The 26,941-nt window shown below is 39.1% G+C and overlaps 1 protein-coding gene across 1 annotated transcript in view; it reads right to left on the minus strand.

Moving 5' to 3' along the window:
* Positions 1-373: 373 nt before the first annotated feature.
* tafa3a (TAFA chemokine like family member 3a) overlaps positions 374-26,941 on the minus strand; it is an 84,797-nt gene continuing 58,229 nt past the window's right edge. Inside the window, exons 3-5 of the mRNA XM_058630727.1 lie at positions 10,253-10,402; positions 9,314-9,438; positions 374-1,479 (exon numbers count right to left, since the gene is read on the minus strand). Of these exons, the coding sequence (XP_058486710.1) occupies positions 1,468-1,479; positions 9,314-9,438; positions 10,253-10,402 (287 nt within the window). The 3' untranslated portion in view covers positions 374-1,467. The remainder of the gene's footprint in view (positions 1,480-9,313; positions 9,439-10,252; positions 10,403-26,941) is intronic.

The following is a 26,941-nucleotide window of genomic DNA, read 5'->3' on the forward strand; positions in this document are numbered from 1 at the left end:
CGTAAAATAAAACATTGTGGGATGCTCTCCATGTTATCAATTTTAAAGAAACATGATCTTTTGCATTGCCGTTCCATCAATAAGGTAACCTCATCGCTCACCTTCCTCTTTTTTAAGCTTGAGATTTGAAGTCATGTCATGTCCTTCCTGTGGCCCCATATATACAGTGCATCTATAGCAGGATAATTCCACCATGACATCACCAGCTGGTTTGTGAACTGCCGTTTCCAAGGCTCGATTTTGGCCCTTTGTGATCGTATTGTTTTTAAAAAAAACAGAACAGACGGTGGAGCTGGATAGGAAGCAACGGGTGAATCTTACGGAGAGTGCTGGCAGATCACTGAACGTGACATCAATTTCAATCACATCATAGCCTTGTCCTAAAGCAAATCCTGCTTTATTGTTTATTTGACTCTAAATGGGACAATCATTTACAAAATGGACATCATGCTGTATGGACGAAGACCTGAAACTAGTGACTGAGACCATTGTAACTGATATAAATTAAGCTAGAATTCATTGTAATTTCCTCATAGACTTGCACACAAACCAACTTCTCATTACAACCAGTGGGGCTGTCCTCTGAAACACATTCTAGAGAATACGGATTTCAGTTTCTACTGCACTGGATTCACTTTCCTGACCTAAATTCATTACACAACCTATGACTCATACCAGCTTTAAAAACACCAATATTTTTTTTCCATACAGTGATATCCATTGAGTTAGATTTATTGAGATATTTATGACATTTGTAAGCAATGGTTATCACCAGGCATCAAAAACAACAAATACTATTAAAACATTTTGGCAGAACTCAGCTGCATTGACTGTCAGTGACTTGTAGTCAAACAAAGGTATGTTATTTTCTGGGTTGTGTGGTTGTATTGTTGTCTTTTGTCTTTGAAAAAAAAGACCTGGCGTCCTAACAAATCTAGGAAAGCCAAACACTTGATGGTTTCAAATCAACAACAAAAGAAACAGAAGATATATCTGCTCTGTAAGGCTTAAAGGAATGAAAATGCTTTTGTTTTCACTAGATGTTCAACACAGATATGCATCAAGAGTCCCGAGGTTCTCTGTGGCAGGAAAAATAACACAAAAGTTTTCACATCACACCACTTTTTAGGATGATTTTTTTTTTTTCTAAAATAAACCACAGTCTTGTATTCCAATAATTATCTTTATGATAAAGTCTTCTTGTCCATGAGAACAAAGCTATAATACAAAGAGAGATTTGGTGGGCAGTAGAGATCAGAGGCTGCTACTGTTGATGCTTCATCTACAGTCAATAATCATTTAGGATGTGTAGTCTTATATGATGCTCCCTCATGTCCATGATTAAAGTCTTTGTTGGTCCCTGGTTTCCACCAAATTCTCAAAAGACATGATATCCAATTGTCCAATGGTGTCAGTCAAAGATGTCATGCCTTGTTCCAAACTGGGTCAATCCTGGGAAAAAGAAGACTATCGTGTGACCTAGAAAGAAAGCAGAAGAAGAAAAAGATTTAAGAAAAGATCAAAGTTGTGGTCTGAGTAAATACTTTTTTGACATTGAGAACCTTTAACATGGTCGTCCATTCATCTTTTTATCTTGTGATTCATTGCTTTTATCTATTTCATCCATTCATCTTTTATTCCCTTGTACTTGCTCTTGCTTGATGTTGTTTCCTTGTTTTTAATTCTATTTTTGCTTTTATTTATTTTGACATTCTATCTTCTGAAGTTTGGCTCTGTGGTTCTCTTATCTGTGTCCTTGAGAAGTCTGTTTTTGTTTTGTCCATCAATGCACTTTGTAAACTTGTATTTTGTATTGTTCATCAAACAAACATCAAACATCACCTTCTTATCATTTTAATATGACTATCAATCAACATAGTAAGTTAGTATTAGCAGTTACACAAAGGACACAAACAGTGACCACCTTCACGAAAGTCCTGTGTTCTTGTTGGTCCGCCTGACCTCGAGTCGGACTTAACTCACAAAGTTTAGGACTTGAGACTTGACTAACGCTGGTTAAAGTTTCAACTGGACTTAGACTTGAAACTTATGACTTCAGACTCGAGTAAAATTACTTTTTGTTTTCTCAAATATTGAGGAGTTAACGTCACAATTTGCTTTTGAAACATGGAAAATAGGCTCGAAATGTGACGTTTTATAGTCTAATATGTCAAATGTAATTGTGCTTCTGTGAAAAGATAAAACTCTAGCAGTTCAAAATGACTTTTTTTTAGCAAACCTCTTAGCTTTATCTCCTCATTTACTCTTGCCATACTTACTACAGCCACTAGGGGTCACCTAGCAATGGTCGTAATTACATGCTTACACATGTATTACATGCTTAGTTTGTTCAAGAGTAATACACAAAACTAAAAATGCAGAAATTGTAAACAAAAGCAGCTAAATAACTTTGTCCTTGTGCTGCACATCCATTATCTGTGTAAAAGGTGCGACAGATATTCCCAGCTGTCACATTTAGGTTTCGAACATATGTGAAGTATGCAGTAAAAGTGAGAAGATTATTCATGACGGCACACTGCTGGAATAAGTATGCTCAGTATGAACATTTGCATTAATATTAATTTGAAGAATTTAAAGTTGCAGTTGGTGTTACTTTCACTTTTTAAAATAGCTAAAAAAAAAAAAGGTTTGCATATAGATGCGCAGGTTTTCATCAGTCAAACCAACGAAGGGTTTGCCGTACAGTATCCAGATTACCACCTATAGGTTACTATATGTCAAAATCATAATTACAGGCATTATGACATTGATAAGCTTTGCAAAATATGAAGTCCTAGTGAGGATATAAACATTTTATCACATCATTTCATTCATGATTTTAATGTTTTATTTTGAATGATTGGGTGAGAAAAAAATATTTGACAGGTGACAGTGACCTTTAAACGGCAAAAGCTGTGGTCAAAGAATAAAGCTGCTACTCGATGGATGGATGGAATTTTGCTTTCATAAGGACCAATACAGGAAATCTCTGCTGCCAAGTGCAATGAGACTTTATGGCACATCTGCTCCGTCTGACAGAGACCACTGTGGACTTCCTCTACGCACCTTCAAAACATTGCACAACCTGCTCATATGCACTATGTATATATTCATGGTCTTGATTGAATTATTCATGCACATTCTGAGTTTTTATTTCATTTCCTCTGTGTAGCTGTGTTCCTTATTCGTTGTATTCGTACAACTGTGGAGAACGTATATTATATTCCTCTACTTTCTATTTGCATCTCTTTACATGATTTGTTAAGTGCCTGATACTGTGTTGCTGTGAACAAAATAAGTCCCCAGTTTTGAGATGAATGGATGAATGGATGAATGGATGAATAAATGGATGGATGGTCAAACAACACAAACACATAGTGTCCTTGTCCCTGTGTGTCATCACCCAGAGGCTGTTTTATGTATGGCGAACAGAAACAAAGTGTGAAGCACAGTAAAACCTTATCAAAGCAATTACCATGCCCAGTTGTTGTGGGAGTCAGCGTGAAGGTGAACAAACACAGAAAAGGAGAACACAAAGCATCTCTTCAAGGTTTGGTACTTAAGCTGCTTCAGGATGAAAGAGCACAATTGACTGGTCAACTGTGGGCTCAAAGCTCCACTGACAAACCAAGAGCCAGTCTTTGATGAGGACACACTGAAGCAGTGAGTGCACGCACATACATACATGAGATACATCTGTAATATATAACAGAGAATCTACAGTTGCAACATATACTATCTATGACAGTTCATACATACTATTCACTGTTTTGACTGCACAGATTCTGTCTGATTGTTTTTGGCATTCAGTGAAGTACAGGTAGTATGAGTTTAATCTTAAATCCTGCTTCAAAATAACAACTAAATGGTCAATGTCAGCCAATGTCGTAATGGGCTATGAAAAAAAACAAATGATGAACAGAATGATTTTGCTTCTCTTTTCAGGCTTTTTATTGACTAAATGTCTGTATTCTCCTCTCAGGCTTTTAACGATGTGTTTCGCTCACAAATGTTTTGATTGACAATACACTGCATACACAACACACAGACCGTCCCAAAAGATGGTTGAATTTTACCCAACTCAGTGTCATATATTGATTTGAAGCATTCATTATTTGCTTTCATAAATATAAAACATATAATTATGCTGCAGTCACTAGAAAATTCTAGCAGTTCAAAATGACTTTTTTTTAAGAATATTTAAATGTGGAATATGTGGGGAATCATCTTCTTCTTCTATCTTCAGACGACTTGACTTGTAAATTGCTGGATTCTTGCAAGAATTACTTCAGACTCGCATGAGACTTGAAGGTTAATAACCTTTTGCATATGTGTGACTAACTCCCATCTCTGCTAAATTCCTCCTAAGATATATACTTTCTTTGAAACTTCTTAGCTTTATCTCCTCATTTACTCTTGCCATACTTAGTACAGCCACTAGGGGTCACCTAGCAATGGTCGTAATTACATGCTTAGACATGTATTACATGCTTAGTTTGTTCAAGACAGCCTTGAAAAGTAGTGAATACTAGCATGAGTAATACACAAAACTAAAAATGCAGAAATTGTAAACAAAAGCAGCTAAATAACTTTGTCCTTGTGCTGCACATCTAGTATCCGTGTAAAAGGTGCGACAGATATTCCCAGCTGTCACATTTAGGTTTCGAACATATGTGAACTCTGCAGTAAAAGTGAGAAGATTATTCATGACGGCACACGGCTGGAATCATTATGTGCTACAAAGGGTAGTATTTTGGGATTTCTCCGGGTTCTCTGATTTCCTCCCACAGTCCAAAAACATGCAGAGGTTAATGAGACACAGGTGTGAATGTGAGTGTGAATGGTTGTTTGTCTCTATCTGTTTGCCCTGTGATGGACTGGCGACCTGTCCAGGGTGTGACCCCGTCTTTCACTCTATGTCAGATGGGATTAGCAGACAATTAATGAATACATTTGTGCAAGACTAAATGTAAAGCTGCTCGTGATCATGATGAGGTTACGGGTTGTTTTTGACCAATAGAATACTATATTTAAGACATTATGCTGTGAGGTAAATGTCTCTTGACATCTTAAAGACAAATCTCCAACAGACAGCCATTCATCACTGCCTTCCCCTCTATAAGGTCATAAACCTGTCCAGTGGAAAACCTTGACGATTTTTTTTTACCTTCCACCCTCTGACTGATAGGAAGTGAAAAGTAGGAGCTGCTGGGGTTATAGTTCCTGACATTACCAGCAGAACTATAAAACCAGCTGCTAGTGGACATGCAGAGATAGATAGAACAACTGGAGTTGTCCAGGAAAGGAGCCTGCAGGGTATCCAGGCATCTGATTTGTTGATGTGATTTCATTGTGAGGTGAAATGACACCATCATTTTTTATCAAAAATGCCACTGGTGGACATTGAAAAAGAAAGGGTTTACAGTGTTGCAGCGAATCAGGCATGTTATGCAACTGAGGAGTTAGTTTGTAAGATCATCATTACAATGCTTTGCTGAGGTTATGTCTTACTAGGGTATTCACTGATACCTTATGGCTATGTAACGTTACAGTAACAAACCTGATAGCTAAGACATTAGTACATCAACGTGTCATAGACTGACACAACATTCCAGTTCCAAGTTACAAACCAAACGGTGAAGATGCAGAAATTCTCCATGGAGTCAAGTGACACTCTCTTCTTTGTGGTTGGTGAATCATGTTTTGTATCCGTCTTTCGGGAGAACGGGAAGCTTATGTCTATTATCTTCCACATACATGCACATAAAAAAAATGCACAAAGCTAAAATTCCCATTTATGCTACAGTGGTGTAATATTCATTGCATTTTGTCATGTCAATGTACATTCAATTAGCCACATGCATTAAATACTAGTTGTCAACCCTGAGCAGTGATATGAATCGGTACAGTGAACATGTTGTGAAAATACAGAGCACTGGTATATTATAAAAAAAGAGTATAATATACATGTCACAAAAACAAGTGGGTCTTTTCTTCCAGCAAAAGATTTTATACACACAGTCACTAAACCAACACTTCAGCACCTGAGATCGATCCTCAGTGGAGCCCACTGCTCCTGATGTTAACCGTCTGTGCCTACTAGAATACACAGTCTTTGCTGTCCTTTGCTGGCTCTCTGTGGGAGGTAGCAAAGCCATGAGCATGGAGTGACCCTGCTGACTCCAAAATCAAAAAAGAGTGGAGGCTCTGACGTGCTCTGGGAGCCACCTGGACCCCTTCTTATCTATGCCTCTGTTTTTGCGTTCCAATGGCTGTGTGGGAGGCCATGAATTATTAACGATGCTAAAATAAAAGGCTCTGATTTTTCTAGGCCTCCTGGAGCCATGACTAATGAAAGAGGCAGTTCAACTATTGACGTTTGGTGAGTCAAACACTGTGCTGTGATGAATGGCTAAGGACCCACTTTAGCCGTGTGGAGCGATTTGGTTCGGAACGTATTTTTTTTGTGTTTCCATTTGGATTGGTACCAAAATATCCAACCCCAACCGTTCCAAAAGTGTCACTTTTGGGTTATTTCGCATTCGATGTCGATATTTGTTGTTGGCACACCAGTACAACGTCGCGCTATGTATCTCGCTAACGCAGCCATTGGGCACAGCACACATCCGCCTACCAAGTAAAGGTACTGCTTTACCATTCCATATTGCACCAAACCAAACTGTACATGATGGAAACACGTCATCTGTGCCCCACCCATGCACTTTAAAGCTACTTCAGGTTCACTACACCCAGACACTCAAAGCATGTGAATTTGTTCTCTGAAGGACTGATACCTTCTTACCTAACTGGAAACATCCCACTTGTTTCCTGGAGGGATTTGTTAGTTGTTTGATATTAGATTTCTCTTTCCTCTATGCCAAAACAATGATAATGATGTGAGCAAAATGTGACCTGGATATTTGCTCAGTCAAAGAGACTTGATATTTCCGTTCATAGAGGCTGAGTTTTCCTGTTTGTACCAATGAAAGTCACTGGTGTGCAAGCACACGGTGTGGTACAGAAGTGATAATTAATTTTCCATTTGCAAAGTTGTCATCTGCTCTGTGCAACCACATTTAATCTCACAGCTATGTCACCAAGTGAAAAATTTGAGAGTTATGGTGACATTTTTGTTTTAATATTCATTTTTATCTATTTATATGCTTTTCTTCTTCACATAAAATTTACTTTGGGTCTTAATATGTCGAAGAGAACAACTTTGACATACATGGACTTTTATACAGTTTGATAGCACGTTTCATGCTCAGTGTTATACAACACTGGCTCCTCTTCATCTGAGATGTTGTGCAGGGGTGAAGCAGCGAGTCCCTGACGAGCGTTTCCGGGAGGCAGCGTGGTCCTGGAAGGTTGATCGGGATGTTGTTGTTTGGGACTTTCCTTGACTGGCTTCACTCGGGACACATGGAATGTAGGATGGATTTGCATCGATTATGGGAGTGTCAGCCTCACTGCCATAGGGTTGATGTTCTTCTGGATGACAAATTTCTTGGACTCTACCCTGAGCGGAATGTCCCGAGTTGAAAGCCACACCATTTGACCCACTTGATAAGTAGGAGCCTGTGTGTGCCGTTGATTAGCCGAGACCGAGTAACGATCCGCAGAGCGGAGGAGGGAGGCTCGTACTTGGATCCAGGTGCGGCGACAGCGGTGGATGAAGGCTTGGACTGACAGACAGGAAGCCTCCTTCTCTAGTGCAGGAAAAAGGGGAGGCCCATAGGCGCACAGGAATGGGGACAGGCCTGTGGCAGAGCTGGTCAGGGTGTTGTGAGCATATTCTACCCACAGGTTGCTTGGCTCACAACAAGGGATCTTGGGAAACCAAGCAGCGAAGGGCTGTCTCCATCTCCTGGTTCATACCCTCGGTCTGTCCATTGGACTGGGGGTGAAACCCGAAGGACAAACAGACAGTGGCCCCAAGCAGAGCACAGAATTCCTTCCAAAAAACTGAAGTGAACTGCGGGCCCCGATCAGACACCACATCTAGAGAGACCATGGAGACAGAAAACGTGGAGCAGGACCAGCTGGGCTGTCTCTTTGGCCGAGGGAAGCTTGGGTACATTACATGTTATTTTAGCAGACACTTTTATCCAAAGCGACTTACAAGGGAACTGAGTACAATCAGCGAGGGGTGGAGTTGAACTTGCGACCATGATGTCTTTGCACACAGGGTACAGGTCTTAACCACAGAGCCACTCCACTGGCTCTAAGTCAGTCCACGGCAGTCACGATGTCTGTATTACCCTCAGAAGGAGGGAGACCAGTGACAAAGTCCATGGAGATGTGAGACCAAGGACGATGAGGAACAGGGAGGGGCTGCAGGAAATCAGCAACAGCCAGGCAAGATGGCTTGTGTTGATTGTAGACCGGACAGGCATTGACGAACCCCCAGATGTCCTCTTGGAGAGCAGCCCACAAAAAACGTAGCTGAACCATGTCTCTGGTTCTCTGGATTCCCAGATGACAAGAAATCTTGGAGGCATGAGCCCACTGGCAGATCAGTAGAGGAATGGATGTGACAGTAAGCTGTGCTATTTAAATCAATAAATAAATATAACAAAACGAGGGCTTCTTGGTCAACACTCGACATAACTAACTAATCAAACAGGAAATAAACACTGAGAAACAACACCCTTGGATGAGTGGGCTTGATAAAACAAAAGAAGTCTGCACACAAACATTTTCCGGAGAACTTTATCTATTGATGGCTATCAGGATACGGAGTGAATTTCAACAAATAAAAAAGTGTTTCAATAACAAAATGAGGACTCAAGTACTAACAATGCAGGTTTAAACACGTTTGTGTATCATGTGAAAAACTGTTCAGCTTCATGAGTGGATGACATGATTGATTTTGGTTTGAGCCTGTTTGCTCTAAAATGGGACATTATTAGCTCATGGATTCTTTAATAATTGTCAAGTTGCTCTACTAGGTTTAAACATTAGTAAAGTAAAAGTAAATAGCATCCATTGTGAGATGTAACTAAAGAGACTGTAACTCAGAGACCCATTATTTCTATCTCCTCAGATTGATAAACTAACATTTTGACAGCATTCTCTTGGGTTTTTTTTGTTGTCGTTTTTATCACTTACCATGTGCCCTTATATTACTCTAGGATTGTTTTGTTAAAATGGTAAATACTAAATGGTTATACAGTCCAAGGCTGATCAATCCGCAGCTCTTTCTTGTGTGGCCCTTCAACTTCAAAATTCTTATAAGCACGATTATTTAATTATACCTAGCATTGGCTAAATAACAAATGTTTTTTGTTTTTTTGTTATGAGTTAAACCCACCTTGGTTGTCTTAACTTTGTTCCCTGTACTGCAGCTCCATCCTTTGAGATCTGGCAGCACTTTACACTCTTCCCCGTCCATACAGGGATGCATCTGGCACCACCACTTCTGTGCAACTATGGATGCTGTGAGGAAAAATATACAAAGGAAAATTGTAATGATAAAAAGTCACCGCAGGTAATCAATAACACGCTGATTGAAAGAGTATTGTGGTTTGACTGGAGCAATAATAAATGTCTTTAGGTTTTTCGTTCACAGTGATTGCAGAGACTGTCCTTTGATCTCTGGCTGGCTGACAGTAGAGACCTGTCAGACCCACCTGGTGTGTTTTCAGGTATGATTTACTGGGCACAGGTCAATGTCAAGCTAGTGAGTGTTGTGAGCAGGTGTGTTCAGTGTGAGGAGGGTAGATGTTTGTATGAAGGAGGGGTAATAAAGCGTGCAGCAGAGGTTGTGCATCAAGGTCTTGAGGCGCTCCGGGGAGGCCTACAGGGGAGAAACAGCTTCATCTCTGAAGTGAAAAGAGAACTGTCAAAATTGAGAAAGCCCCTGTCAGAACCATTACAGTGAACGGAGGAGATAAGGATCAATTTGCCTGCACAGGCCACTTTTGACATGATATTAAATGACCTGGCTTTTTGTCTGCTCTGCTGAACACAAGGGCTGCAAGTCTCAAAAGTAGACAAAGAATGAATGAACTGGTGGGCAGTTTGATTTTAAAGCCTTACAGATAAACAACACGAGGACTGTGAAAATCTTAACACTTAAGTAGTTCTTCTTTCCTATAAGGAACCTCTCATACCTGGTTTATCACTGAAATAAACACCAAAGGCACAGTGACAAGTGCAGCTGTTTTTTTTTTCTGTGTGCCATGTGTCTACTTTAATCAGTAGTCAGTTTCATTTCCTGAGTAAAACTGGAAAGACAAGTTTGTCATACCGTCTACACAAGACGGAGCCGCTCTTGTTGTTCCTGCCACCTGTCCAGGGAAGCAGGAGCATTTGACAGTCTGAGATCGCTCTTCAATCTTGTTCTTGTTGCAGCATCGGTGCGCTGCAATTACCTCGCAGGTTCCCGCTTTCACATGAACTGCAAGAACAAACAAACGCAACAGTTAGAAAGCACATGACGGCACTCTACAACAGTCAGACTTTTTCCTCAGTGAAACTTGAAAGCAACAATTAACAAGTGTTTTGCTTTGTTTTTATATGCTCAGATTTAAGGGCCTTAGCCTCAAGTGTCTATGTAGTATCCTAGGAATCTACCATCTCTCTCTCTCTCTCTCTCTCTCTCTCTATCCATCTATCTATCGGTACATTACCTGGCTTTGACAACACAAAAAACACCTCTGAATCAGATTAATTCATTGTTGTCAGGGGATAGCCAAAAACTGTACCAAAAACACCCACTCATATTATGGGAAATGTTCATTTTTATTCTTTTTTTTTATTAAACCTTTATTATATTATCCTGGTAAGGATAATATTCCCATTGGGATTGCAAATATATTTTCCAAAGCCAAGAGGCAGTAGCAACAAACACATACATCAACAAAGACAACTCATCCAAATTACAATAAGACAGTGACCGACATTAGAGAGCCTAATGACAGAAACCTAAAAGCAGTGACAGACCAATGATTTAGATTATATGTCCTTCAGAATGAATACAATTTGGAGTGTGAGGGTGTTCTGTAGGCTGTTCTAGTCTGAAGGAGCACAATAGTGGAAAAAAGTCATATTTGGTTTGTTACCGTATTGTTTTTTTTTGTCTTCCTTGCAGACTGGACATATAGGCATTCATAATGCATAGAACATTCACTGCTGAGATTGTTCTTCAAGGGAGAAAGACCCCTGTTTTGTGTATTAACAGCAAGTGGTAAAACTTTAACTTTAACTTTAACTAGCACAGCAGAAGGTCGAACAAGGTTTCCCCAGCAGTGTGCCTCCATGTCTCCTTTGTAATAAGGAAAGCTCTATGAGAGCAATCTTTCAACACAGTCTTGCTCCTAACATCCAGATGAGATGCTTAGTTGAAATCCAGGTCATCCCCCAGGTGGAAGACCCTGCCTTTGAACCCCAGTGCAGCCCCAGTGCTGTCTCACCTGTCCATGTATCCTTGAGCAACATGCTTAATACACTGACCCTGCACCCTAACCATGATGAGAGGATGAACAGAGCACAACTCTGTTGGGACACAGCTCCAAAGTAACATTAACACATTTTCCTTCACAATCCTTCAAACATCAAGTACTGCATGAGAAAACATTACTGTTTACACAACAACAACAACAACAACCAAAAGCATTGAGATGGATCATTGGACTGATACGGCTCTCCATCTTATATCCATTACTTTCTATGTGGACTCATCACTATTCTGGGCATGTCTGTGTATTTACACATCTCAATAAGAATTGGATAGGAAAAAATGTTAAAAGAAAAAAAAAAAGGCAGTGAAAAAGTTTTGACATTCCTTACAGATAAGCCTTAATTATGCCCACAAAGATTTTCAATTTGGAACTTGACTTGAAAATAGATTGCAATGAGCTTCTATCTTCCCATTAGCTAGCAATCCAGAAATCTCATCTACAACATTAAAAACATTTTGCTTCCAATCAATAAGGTGCTATTCACATTCCCACAAAAGGCAAGACAACAATTGCCTATCGAGTGCTTTTCACGGAGAAGAAACCTACTGATGCAAAAACAGGTCAGGCTCCGTGCCCTTGATGTGATTATCTTTAAGCCACCAGCACGCCCCCTCAGTCAAAGTTAATTTCAAAAGTTGGAATAGCTTTGATAGAATATTCACACTTTGTTTAAGGGATAGATGCATGTGAACAATAGGTAATCACAAGAGGTGAGACGAGCAAAGACTATCATTTTAAATCACCTGATTATAAGGGAAAACAAATGGTGTGTGTTTGCAGTCAGTGCTGAGAAAGAGCCCACTAATTACAGCAAGCCATTATAATGTCATACATAATGTATGTTTTTCTTTCTTTTACAGGAATTAAATGGACTGTTAGAACAAAAAAGTGTCATGAGACAGACCTCCTAAATGAGATGTGCATCATTGGATATTGTTTTTGCCATATACGTGCTCTCTTTGCTGTGATGTGAAAAAGGGCGGAAAGAGAGCTACATCCTGCTCTGTGAGCAGGGACTCTCAACTCATTAAAGGTGCAGGAATTGGCTGGCCCAGGCAGCCCGTGTGGAAAGAACTGCTGATTAAAAGTGGAGCTGCTGGCGAAGGTCGCTGACTCTGAGGCTGGACCCAGAATCACCGCGCAGTGTGTTCAGGATGAGAGGTCAGAGACCAGGGCTCGGTGGTCAGCCTCAGCTGGTAACATTCTTTATAAGAAGAAACAACCATGAACTGTCTGACTGTCTCTACTGAGAGTGAGAGGCTTTTATGGAAATTTCAACAAAATCACACTCACTCATTGTCTAACACGTTGTCCTCCACACGAGGGTCACAGGGATCAAATCAATCTATTTTTCCTTGACTATTTATGACATTTGCCTTTGCAACAATTACACCCAGCAATAATCTTTCCTCCCATCTTCCTGTTCTATTTAGCATTTAAATGAAGGTTGTCCGAGTCTGACAATGCCATTACAAAGTCGTTTATTGTGAAAACCTTTTAGCCACATCCACACTGTATTCTGATTATTTACATAAAAGAGACATGGTATGCATGTAATCCAGTGCAATTTAATCTCACTAACAGTAGCCATAATCCCTTTCTCTCTCTTTGTCCTGTGTCACTGGTAATTAATACAGTCAACTGTAGAAGCTCAAGGTGATTTTTTACATCAATCAGTCACAGAAAACACAATGCACTTGTCACCTCAATTAGGTGATATCTTCAGAATCAGACATGAACATAATTTGATTGTTTGTAGAAATTATACATGACAATCTAAATGTTTAAGCACTAATTTGTATTTATAATGTATGGACAGCACGTTGGTCACCTGAGTTTGTTTGTTTTGTTTTTCTATAGAAATAAACTTAAAAGTGTATTTTAAATCACAAATCATTCAAACCATTGTCGAATGGGTTTCCGAGTTTCAGCCCTCAGCTACCGTCTCTGTGCTTCTCAAAATAGCAGTGTTAAGATCTCATGACGCCCAGGGACATTCCCAGGCTGCACACAGGACGTTTTATGTCAAGACAGACAGAAGCAATAGTAAAATTGTACTAGTAAAATGAGACGGCTGCAAACAGGATGGAGTATGACTGAAAACACAAAGAAGCACCCATGGAAACTATCAGAAGTGAATTTTACTGCTCAAAAAAAACAGGTTGTTCAGCAGTTCAACAGAATGAAAGTGTTGTGCCCCCATCTGCTCCCTCTGATAGTATTGCTTGACACAGTCTGTTTTCAGATGAAGAACACAGAATAATAGCAATGTTACATCCTCTTCACAAAGATTGGTAGAATAATAACTAGGGGTGTAGCAAAGGAGTGTGTGGCAATGCCCACACTCTGATGCAGGCAGTCATACTTCCATTGTGACTGGTAAATGTGCTTGTTTTTAATATTATGAATGTAATCATATGAAGTGTGGGAATGTAGTCATGATGAAGTTGTAAGTCCTATAACATGTTAATATCAAGACTTTTGACTTTTTTCCTGTTTTATCTAACCCATACCTAACAGTGACTTACACCCCAGATAAAAACAACAACAAAAATCACGAAATATTTCACACTGCAGCTTTAGGTTGACAAATGTACTAATAATTATATAGATTCAATAATCCATAATTAAAACAAAATACAAATAAATACAACAAAAAACATTAATACCACGATGATTCGTTTCGTCAAACATCCTCTCAGTGAAAACATTAACAAGCAAATACAAGTTGATGTCAGTACTGCAGCTCTGAGCAGGTAAGAGGTCAATGTGTTGCACAAGGACATATTGTCATTGTAGGGACGACCATTAAGACTCTGATTATGTGGTTGTAAAATGGTTTGTTTAACCACCAGTGAAACCCTGCTGTCAACCTGTTCATAATACAAACCAGCCCTTCGTACCGTGTCGGCTTACCGAGCGTCAGGGTCGTAAAGTGTAAAACACACGTACGGAGAGACACAAAGCTGTGTACATGGCTCCATCAAATCTGTAATCAATACTTTTCTATTTTAGCGCTGGAGGAATGTGATCAGTTAGAATCACCAGGCGCCCGTGTCAGCAGAAGGTAGAGATGAGAGACAAAGAGAGGTGAAAGGACAGAGACTGCTAACTAGAATTGGCATCAGGCCCAATCCTGCAGCCAATCAATACCATTCTGAAGCAAAGCACTCAGCGCCTCAATCATATTCATTGATCCCTGACAGATAAATGTCAACATGAAACCTAAACCTTCACAGAGCTGAAGAGCGGAAAAAAAGAGAGAAAATGTCTTGTTCTTACTTTTTATTTGCCCAGACATGATACTCAGTTCATCAGTTTCACTATAGCATTACAGCGGTAAAGGCCGTAAAGCACTTGCATCAAATAACTCGGGTTGTCTCCAAGCTGATATTAAGTCATAAATAATTTGTTACCATTTTATTTAGTATTTAGCAGTAAGGTTTTATTCTAGCATCTACTACTGTATTATATTTGCTTTGGGGTGTCCCATTATGGCATGAACATAACCTATACATACTGTTGCATGTATAGAAAAGGTAATGTACATTAGTAAATATGAATAAGTATTTAGCTTTATATTACACATTCACATCCATCCCCACGCTGTATGTAATTAAACAGTGATTATCATATAATTGACCTATTTAGTGTCATTGTGAAAGGGAAGGTCTACAAGATGGTCGTCAGAGACTATGATGTATGGGTTGGTGACAGTGGTACTGTGTAAAAGACAGGAGGCGGAGCTGAAAATGGCAGAGCTGAAGATGCTGAGATTTTTTTTTTGGGGGGGAGGAGTGACCAGGATGGAGAGTCAAAGGTTAAGATGGTCTGGTCACCTGCGGAGGATGGAAATGCTGGGCAGGAGGACAAGAGGAAGACCACAGAGAAGGTTCATGGATGTTGTGAAGGAGGACAATAGATGATTTGCTGTGGTGACCCCGTAAGAAAAGGTGTCTTAGTTGGGAAAAGTATTGCTTTATAGTACTATTTATTTATTAAGTTGTAAATATTTATTTAGAGAAGTAAAAATGACCAAACCTATATGTTTACCTAAACATAATGTGCTCAAACCCCATATTGCAATTGTTGATGCAATATGACTCATAATTGGAAGAACTATTATTTGTTCTTAACTTTAACAGTCACTTTCTAAAAAGTAAAAGTCATGATGATTTGACAGTTTTTGCAGTCTGCCAAAAAACAAAACATGTTTTATCATCTGGAGAGAGCAAGGTTTTGGGGCCCGTGAATTCCTGCAGCACTGCAGAATTTCATAATAATGTTGTTTTTTCCCACACATTTATTTTCATCAAATAATCTTCCGACGTGGATATTGCATATTATATTATATTATATTGCGTTTTAAATTATTTCGCAATTAACTGTGCAGCCCTAGTTCACACTGAACTATCAATGCTCAATGCCACTTCAGCACATTTTCTGAGAGAGACCCACTGCCCACTGTAAGTTATATTAAAACAACATCCAGTATTATCAGTAATACTGTCATTTCAGCTAATTTAATAGGAGTGATAAACAGTTTGTTGCCAGTCTGTTTTTATGTAGGGCTTTTATAGTCTTGATGATCACTCAAAGTGCTTTACATTCATCCATTCACACCCACACACACATTCATCCAGCTGATCTATACGCAGTGCTCTCACTCAAAGCTGCCAGAAGCAATTTGGGTTTAAGCCCAGGGACACATTGGCATGTATATAGATGTTGCCTACTGAGCCACAGCCACCCCATCTGTATCTGGTTTTACTTGTTAACAAACAAGTGCAACCACGGAACACGGCAAATGTAGGTCAATGTAGAGTGACGAGCAGAGGAATCTTATCCCTGTGTGCGTGGGGATTTTCCCCATGTACTCCAGTCTCCTGCCACAGTCCAAGAACATGCAGAGGTTAATTGGAGACTGTCAATTGACGGTAGGTGTGAATGTGAGAGAGAATGTTTGTTTGTCTCTGTGTGTTTGCCCTGCGATGGACTGGCAACCTGTCCAGGGTGTGACCCACCTTTCGCCCCATGTCAGCTGGGATTGACCGCAAACCCAACCACCACCACCACCCCAGAGATTTCTTCCAGAGTTTTTTCTCCCCACTGTTGCCAAGTGTTTCTCTAATCAGCAATTTAATTTAAATTGTGGGTCCTGACTCCGTCTTTGGAAATCACTGTTTTACTATTATGAGTTGTTATTCTTGTATTGTATACTGTAATTTAACTTACATTTTGTTATTTACTGCTTAAGTGAACAAAGTAGAACATGAACTTCAAAAAACATATCCCTATGTGTGTTTAAGTGTTGAAACGAGTGTATGACTCTTGTGCAAGTGTAAAAGAATAAGCTAAATTCAAATAGTGTCATTTAACTCTCAGGCAGAAGGCTATGTTTATGACAGGCCATCAGTTATTCCATTTATATAAACTACTGTGTATCAAGCATTGAATTACACAGTACACTGTGCATTCAGTGGTGGTGAATGGTGTGGAGCTTCTAAAAGCAGAAAACATAAACCCATCATTACTTTCATGAGGGTAGAGGGCATTTATAAATAATAGTGTGCAATGTGTGCATCCTCCGGCACAAAGAAGGAAGAGCTGACAGATGCACTCTCCTTTCAATTTGCTTATTATACTTGTCACATTGCCCACTGCACTCTCTTTTGACTTAGCAGCATATGTGTCATGCAAGGAGTTTGTGAATTTGAATAAATGCAGATAGGAAAATAGGAAACCACTTTCCATGAGTTTATTTATATTAAAAAATAAAACCTGTCTTCAATGGTTACCAAGGCCACATATCTTTCTTTCTCTCTCTGTCGTTCTCTCTTTTATATCCATTTACATTAAATAAATGTAGCTATACAGGTTACATTAAAATGTATATATATATATTTATACATATATACATACATATATGTACATGTATGTATATATATATATATACACACTTTTTTTATTTTATTTATTTTTTAAAGTTAGATATTTGCTTCTAAAAAGCACTTTAACTGACTTAACTTCCAAGGTCAGTCAGGTCAGTTATTTGGTATATTTGAAGGGGATCTGTGCCAAATTCCCTCATACATACACACATTTTCATTAAAAAAATAGGGTGTGCTTTATTCCCTCATTCACAAATGGCAGGTCCAAACTCGGAACAAACATATGGGACAGATCTGCACATGCAATCCTCCGCTAAAGAACAGTGTCCTTATCACAGGAACAACCACACAGGTTTGGAACAAAACCGCTGGTCTTGTTACCATTTTTCAGCACCCAAACGATTGATGTCAAGTACTATTCCAACTGTCAGCAGCATGACTGGCTGTATATCAGCCTCACCTGGCTGATCAAGTACAAAATCGTCGCATGCCCATTTCAATGCACAAAATAGTTAAATCAGTATCCTTTAATCAGTCCAAAGTCAATGCACAGAGGTGAAAAAACAGGTATCCAAAAGGTGAAAGACAACATTCAAAGTCCACAAACCAATTTGTGTCATAAACACACAAGAAGAGAAAAGGCTGGAACACTGGACGCACAACACTCCAATAAACTGACAGGTTAGGAGCGCAAGGGAAGGGGTTTATATACACAGACAGGGGGTAAGACAAGTGGGCACAGGTGAAAAACATGAGGACGGGGCAGGCGCTGATTACAGAAAGGAAACACAGAACAGGAAGTGAAGCTACCTGAAACGAGACATTAGTGCACAATAAACAGGAAACACACGGACATCACTGAATACCATGAATAAAAATGGATGTGACAGGAACAATGTCAGATGTTATTTTGTAAATAAATTAATAATTACATATTCAAGAAAATAACTTTATACTCACTTAATTTAAGACTTTTTTCTGGGGAGTTTTAGGTCTTCTTCAAAACAGCTTGATGTACATTTTGTAAATCATGGCTCCGTTCAGAGTCATATAGAAAATCAGGAATGGTGGCATGGATTGGGGCCTGGACATTGTGTGATTGACAGCTAAAATTGTCCTATGGTCGCATGTGATAGAAAACATGCAAGAAGACAATATAATAACACCAAAGTACAAAACGGATTAAGCTGATCTATGACTTAACATCCAAAAAAGCAGAGCAATTAGCGTCACATTTGCAAACCCTTTTCAACCTTTTTCCCATGTGCTTTAACACCATAATGTCAATGCAATTCAATTATCTGCAGCAGAGATAAAGTCAGATCACATCAGGTACAACTTGTAAAACCCAATTAACACTTCTCTACAACAGTGTGTTACTGTCTCTAACAAGATCAAATGTGCTATTTCATGATGACAGAGCCTAAAATAGACAACACAGGAGCTCATCACGTGTGTTTTATTATCAGCATACATGTGCAGAGTGTACCCCGCCTTTCACCGTATATGTCAGCTGGGACATACACCAGCGACCCCTGCGTCCCTCAGGTGGAGGATAAAGCAGTATAAGATAGATGGATGTCAGTTGGTAAGAATACCTATATCCTGTTTGATCACCACCATGAGGCGAATATTAAAATTCAGCTATTAATTAATCAATTTAAGAGGTGCTGATAGACATTTTAACAGAGGGTTGCCAGTCTTTATAGTGTAATAAAGAAGCAAGCTTTGTTTATATTCAAAAATTAGGACAAACTTAACGTTCATTTAACATTTATTGTTTTACATTATTTCCACATGTCCTTGCTTCACATTTGCTTCATTTCAATAGACTTATCTGTCAAATTACTTCAATTTGTAAAAAAAAAATATGTTAATATCAAAACTAAAATAAAGGATTAGGTCAAAAAGTACCTTTTATTTGAATGTCTGGCCCCCAAAGTATTTTTCACGATATAATTCTGGCCCTTGGACAAATATAGTTGGTGACCCCTGTTCTGTATGGACTGAGCTCATCTTCACTGGCTCCATCTTCACATTCAACATTGTTCCTGTTTAAACTCTCTCTATAACAATCATAAATTGTGGTATTATTTTGTAAAGAAATGCGTTTAGATTAGGAGTTCTTAAACAATTGTCATTGGTAGCCATGTATTTCTGTCTGTAGCCAACTCTACACAATGTCTTGACAAACTACTCACTTTTTCACTTCAGAAATGTCAATGCAAGGCAAATAAAAAAGAAGGAAAAGCGACATGCACCACTGACTTTGGATTTGTTAGTTTCAAGGGACTCTGGCACGACAGTAAACCAGCATGCACAACATCAAAACAGTAAATCTGAAGCAGCTAAATGGAATTCAGACATTATTTATTTCCGTCTGTGCTTCTCTGACTCTGACATATCAAAACATCTGCAGTGAAAAAGGCCTGGTTTTTTTTTGACCAGATTTTATCAGTGTATTTTAGTGTTCCCATATCACTGCAACAGCTGCTGACAGAATAGCTTCAGACTTGCAGCAAGGCCTCCAGAAGATTTCCCTTACAAAAAGGCATTATATTCACCTTTCTTTTGCCAAAAAGACAACTTCTATCATGTTTGTGCCACTATGTTGTTTTAAATCTTGTATGGGCTCATGTGGGAGCATTGGGCAACAGGTAAAAAATAGAAAAAGGACCATTGTGGGGGGATGTCTGTGCAAGAAGACAAGACATAAATGGTACCTTTTTTTCCTCCTTTTTGTTGCACGTCTGTGGATGACCCAAAGAGTGAGGAATCTCTCAAACAGAATCAACTTTCTGTTTTTATGATACTTCTACCACCTACATTTCTCTCTCTGATATTTAGGTCTATCAAGGGGATGCAAGAATAAAAGTTACAACCTTGAAGAAGCAGTCTCAGGATGTGTGGCTGTCCCCGATTTGTTTGTGCTCTCCAAAAAAGGTCATTGCATGTATATAAAGACTGGGACTCTGAGGTCCACTGGCATACTGTAGACATATAGACTACTATTATGATTACTATCATGCACAGGCACACTCATTTGAATCTGATAAAGGAGCATCATAACCAACTATGTATAAATGTATGAGCAAAAAAAACACAGAAAGGTGTTGGGTTCAGACATCTCTATTATGAATCAATATGCTGACTTTCACCTTTTTCAAATGTCACATTTCAATTCATTATGTTTGATGATGCTGTACTCTGCAGTACACTAGGTAAGGGTAGAATATTTCTCCACTTATGGAGTTTTCTAGAATGGGTCTTTGTGAATGCATCATTTGGATGAGTGGATTAGCTCAGTACAGGCTTTGCAGGCGCAAATTAACACATTATATGTATATAAAATAATACAGTATAATCATTTCTCTCTTTTTTGGAACATATACAGGAAATAAACCTTTTTGCCGTTTTAAAAGTTTTTTGTTTTTTTTTACAAAAAAAGATGTTTAACTACAGATGTCAAGTATTTAGTGTGACCTACCCTTACACTTGAACAGTAGCCCAACACTGTCTCCTTTAAAACCTGGGTGGAACCTGCCCTCAGACTATCAACAGCAGATGAAACGGATGAGGCAGGAAACTTGGCAGCTACAGTTTGACACCTGAATGGAAAACTATATTGTCTAACTTGAGCGGGACCTGCACATATTAAATGTTAAAGATGAATCTAGTTCCCAATCCTAGCTGTACTCACTGCAAGGATCTGGTGCCAGCACCAGCTTTCTTTCACTGCTGTCAAAGGATCCACAATTGTACCTTGTCACTGCCTTGTCTGCTCAATGATCCCTCATCTCTGACTTTCAATCTACAGTATGTAGAATACTGCTGGCAGGCCTTACAACATCACAGAAGATTGTACTGCCATTCTGGTTTAATCCTAGTCGTCCATTGTTTTAATGCTGAACGGCATCCTATCAGCGTGTAACTTTCCTGAAATAGGAAATAGGGGCTGAACCTGCCATTATTTAGGCATGGTCGAATAAGTGATCGCTTTGTCACTTAGAAACCACCTTTGAAGGTGGGTTTATGCCGCTCCCCCACTCTCAGTAATATTGGACGGCAGGCAGGTTTGTCAATTAATGGAGGTGGGTGGGCTCCAGTGATTTTGCATTATCTATCCATCCATCTTCTACCGCTTTATCGTCCACATGAGGGTTGCAGGGGGGAGCTGTGCCAATCTCATCTGACATAGGGCGATAGGCAGAGTACACCCTGGAGAGGGCCATCACAGCGGCCTCATATAGAGACAAACAACCAAGCTGGAGAACCCGGAGAAAACCCACGCACACGGGAAGAACATGCAAACTCCATGCAGAAAGGCCCTTTCTTTTCTTGCTGCAAAGGCAAGAGTGCTAACCATGACACCAACCGTGTGGCCCCAATGTTGCATTATAATTCTCATAATTGTTTGATTTTTTCTTGTTTTTATTATTTTTAGAAGAAAAATAACATCTTGATTTTGGATGAATGTTTGTCATGTTAGTTCCTTAACAAGAAATGGTGCTTAGACAACGTATGGATCCTGGGTAAAAGGTATAGCATTAAAAGTTATATAACCTCAGACACAAGGAAAGCTTGTGCTTCTTTATTTCTATTCATTTATTTTTACATTCAGTGTTGATGCTGATTAAATCACATAAAACGCTTTAAAAGACTGATCGGCAAATTTGTTTATTAGCTGCTAAAACACAGAGAGGAATCAATGCATGGAAAACCGAAGATTAGGTGACACAACAATCATCTGAGGACTTATAAACAGCCCCGCTTCTGCTCAGAGAGTTAAAATTGTGTGGATGAAAAGAAACGTGGAATCAGCACATCAGTTATAAAACAGAACTAATCAAGTGCAGAGATTAAACAAGGCCACTTGACACACAGAACAGTGACGGGCGGTCGCACTGAAAGATGTTCGGTCGAATTAACGTCAAATCAAACGCTACTTCTCAACTGCTTTGTTGATATGAGTGGATGTATCAGCCTGACAGCAAGCAAACTTCTTCTCTCCACTGGGGCGTGAAGCAACAAGTCCCGCTTCTGTCAGCTTTCCCCACAGAAGGACAGAGGGCAAAACATACAATGTGTATTTTCTGTTTCAGTCTGGCCTCGCGCAGCGTACTGTCAACCAGCCTTTTTCAGTCAACAAATGCAGAGGCAGATCAGAACAGTGAACACAGCCAGGCCGTGACTGTTAGGCCATTCAATAGAGACACCCAATGAATGAGAAAGGATTCAAATTGTATCCTTTTTTTCCACAAACAATAACCCATACAACAGACTCAAAAAGCCTCACACAGTAACTGCAGCATATTGTACAGGTAAAAATTGAGCATTTTATGCTAAACACCAAAGCAGCTAATTCATGTGGAGGAAGTAATTGAGTTACAGGTCTTAACAGTCCCAGTCGAAGGCTACAGTTTCTGATGATTCTGCTTTAGCTGGGTCAGCCATCTCCTCCCCTGGAGATGATAAGCTTAAACAGGTTGCACTGGTAACACCTCCAGGGACTATGGCTGAGAGTGACAACCCTCCTGCTACTCTGCATCATTTTGAGGCTTTCTCCCCAGAGCCCCATGGATCCAGTACTGATCACAGACTGAAGGTTTCGCCTCGCTTGCCGTCAGCTAGGCGCACAGGAAAAGGCGAGGGTGCGTAAAACAGATTATGACCTTCAACTGCAAGTGTGTGAGCTTGAAATAGAAGCTGAAAAGGAAGTTAATTATGACAGCTTGAAGAAGAAGACACACTGAGAATTTCAGCTGGGCAAACATCGCCAGGCTCTGCACCTTCGTACGCATGGTTTTGATGTCAGTAAATATGTAGCTTTGGTGCCAATATTTCATGAGTCATGAGTTCATTCCTACTTGTGCATTTGAGAGAATTGCAATGGTGTTACATTGGCCTAAGGACATGTGGCCTATTCTGCTTCACTGTGAGCTAGTAGGCAAAGCAGAGAGCCTGCCAAATTAAGTGCTGATAGAGTAAGGCAGGTTTGGGTAAGGAAGGTTTGTCAGTTAACTTAATATGATAGAGATATTGGCAAGTTCCTTTAACTCCCAGAGCTTTAATAATTTCAGCTTTCACAACTCCTGATAATTTCCTCCAGTACACAGTCATTTGGAATGTGTAATGCTCCTTACTTGTCGCTTCCTGGCTATAGCCCCACTAACTGCTTTAACTAGTCCTTCCAAGCCTTTTGTGTGGTCAGATGAGTGTCAACATTCATTTGAGAACCTGTGTTAAAAAAAACAAATTTAAACCCATCCTGTATTCGCTTGCAAATTTAACAGATTCCAATTGAAGGACTCCACCACTGACAAAGAAGCTCTCGTGCTCTTGTTGGCCCTGCAACATTTTGAGGTTTACCTGGAGTGCAAAACCTTTTTCTTCTTTTTTTAACAATGACTCATTCCAGCGCTTGATTGTTTTACTCTCTTTAAAAACTCCCAGTTCCACTTGAAGGGTTTTAACAGATGGGTAAAACAATTCAATGGCCATATATACAGTATATATATATACACACACACACATACACCTTTTAATGTGGCAGAAAATACACCAGAGACACAGGGAGGTACTGGCTTATGAAACATTCATTACTTTCTTCTGGCAAGAAACATGAAGAGAAGTCTCACAAGACCAGTGTTTAAATGGATTACTGTATTCAGAAAAGCCTGACTCATTTCTTCCCAGGTGTAAACCTGCTGAGCTGACAATCAGGACCAGCAAGACCCATGAAATAAGCTCATGTCTCAAAGACATTGAAGAAGGAGATCAGTCTGAAGGGAAATTAGTACCTCCACATGGACATTTTTGCTATTGACACATTCTTTTGTCCTTTTTGAATATCGGATATAATTATATATAATTACACTTTACCTATTTACTCAGGTTAAGAAATGAAATCTGAAGTAGGTGACATGTTTTGTCATTACTGATCTACAATGCCATACTAACCTTTCAGTACAATCTATTAATTAAATGATCTGAAAGAGAGAGAGAGAACTACAGTTCTGCATCTCCACAGACTCTGTTTTCAGCTTTGGACAAACGTGACATATGACAGGAGACTTTAACCAATCACATTTGAGAGAGAGGGTGGTCCTATTGGCTGTTCTACAAAGCAGCTGCAAGTACACAACGCTCCACATCGGCAACAAATCCTTATGTTGCAAAGCAACCGAAAAATGCAGTAAGACATATTGGTATCGGTGCAGCATTTCAGACATAAGAGGGACATGGGTCTGTGCACCTCTGGTAGGAGGGGCTTAGGACAGAAAGCTGTGATACCAAAACATGTTCTTAACAAAATGAGGATGAGAATGACAACAATTACCTATTTCTCTATCAGTCCATACATACAACAACGATGAAGGGGTAGTAATGTGTAATGTGGCAGGAATCACTGGTAGTGATGTGCCCTTAGAGAACTGTAACAAATGTAATCTGTAAGAACTGAGGAATCAATAAATAAGTTGAGGACTGACCCCAAAGACGAATGGATAGGGGTTGACGTAGAAGATGTAAGCACAGCATATGATTAACTTCTGAACTGTTATTTATGTATTACTTTATAATAAAAACTGTAATTTCATGTAAACATAAAAGAATGAATAACACATTCCTTGGCTAACAAAGGGCAAAGTACAAGGATTATAAAAATACATTAACAAAATATAATTAAACATACCAAAGACTTTTATAACGAAATGTTTATAGAAAATAAAAATACTGCAAAGGGTACTTTTGAAGAGTGTACTAGAAAACAAAGCTTGCCCGGTTACTTTATTGGTGTGGAAAACAGGGTCTTAAATAAATAAATAATTAAATATCAATTGAATTGAATTTTTTTTTTTCTAAACTCGGGGCCTAACTTTGCAAAATATATGAAATTATAGATAAATGATTATAGATAAAGACACTGTCATGAAATTGCATATATCACACGCAAAAATATTTCAGTTTTGAACAAGGCAACATTTTGCTTTGGGTTGACAAGCATTGAAGATTATGTACTGTATTTCCACATTTGACTTATATTCCATACATATGCAAGTAACACAAAGAAAAGAGCAGTAAGAATTATTCATAAAGACGATTATCAAGAACAATAGATTGTTTATTAAGTAGAGATACTTCATGATTCAGTGGAGTTACAGACATTAATAGGGAGGATCAGTGCTAAATGCAGATCATTGCCAGAAAATCTGCAAAAACCCTTTGTTTTTAGTTCAGAGACAGAAGAACTTAAAAGGACTTTTCTGTTTGAACATCAATTCACACACTTGACTACTTTGAAGCAAATGTGTAATTCTGTCATTAGAATTCTGTTAGACTGATTTAAGGTGTGTAAATATTTTTCTCCTTAAAAATGTATAAAGAAAGAACAATGAGGGCATATTAGATTGAGGGGTAATGTGTTGCCTAGGATTCTTAATGATTGTGTTGCTGTTGATCTGTTTTGTTTGTTGAGTAACAAGACTGACATACCATCCATGTTTCTGTGTGTATGTAATGAGTAAGGGGCAGGTTAAATAAGATTTCACTCTCTATTGTCCTTTACAATCATGGAATGTGCAAAACAGCAACTGTATTTATTATTTGTTCCTAAATCAATGGACCTGTGCATTACATGAACGGAATAAATGAAAATGAATGAATTGTCCCTACCCTCAGCCGCTCTATGGCACATTATTACGCATTTACCACTTTCATTTACCCTCTAAATCAGGGCTGTTTAGTGGTGCATTAAAGAATACACACATAACGCAACACACAAAGACATAGTGTAACAGTTTAAGTGAAAAAGAAAAAACACGTTATGTGGACATTTCCTATATTGTCACAATTGTCTCTTCATGATATATCGGCAGCGTATATATATATGTATGTATGTATATATATATATATATATGTACATATAACATATGTACATATATATACAATATATAGAAATCGGTTGGAAAATACAACCAAAACAACATTTTCTTGGGGTTCCTGCAGGGGTCTTAGTGACCAGATTTAGGTTTCCTGTAAAGTTAAGACAATAAAGCAGGGTAGGCTTCAGGGCGTGGCAATGTTCTTGCTAGTGTCCCAGTTTATTCAAATATATAGCAAGAGAAAGCATGAGGGAAAACTAATGGTGGCAAAACAGCATACAGTTTGCTCACTTGCAGTAAGTGGTGCTGTATTATTTTTAAAATTTGAGGTAACAGCAGAAGGGAGCAGCATGGAGACTTTTAGTTACCAAAATAAAGTGAAAATGTTGCTGGGTCATCAGTCTTTAGCCTCACAGGCCTGTTTATAGTACAAGAAAAGAGAGGTTTCCTTTACTTTTAATCTTTTCCTCACTGAGTACAGTCTGCAGAGAGGTGGGATGCAGAGACAGATGAGTGGGCTCTCACATTTCCCTGGTGTAAGCTTTAGTGGTTTAGATCAAGTCCATGTCAGTGCCATTCATCTGGCTGCCACCGTGTCAGAGCCGGCCACTGACTGATCAGTTGGTGTCCCTCAAGGAATCATACAGCCTTATAATAGAAAGGCTACTGAAGTTATTAAATCCAGGGAGCAGAATACAGACTC

The sequence above is a fragment of the Solea solea genome, chromosome 6 (assembly GCF_958295425.1).
Source record: "Solea solea chromosome 6, fSolSol10.1, whole genome shotgun sequence".
Lineage (NCBI taxonomy): Eukaryota > Metazoa > Chordata > Actinopteri > Pleuronectiformes > Soleidae > Solea > Solea solea.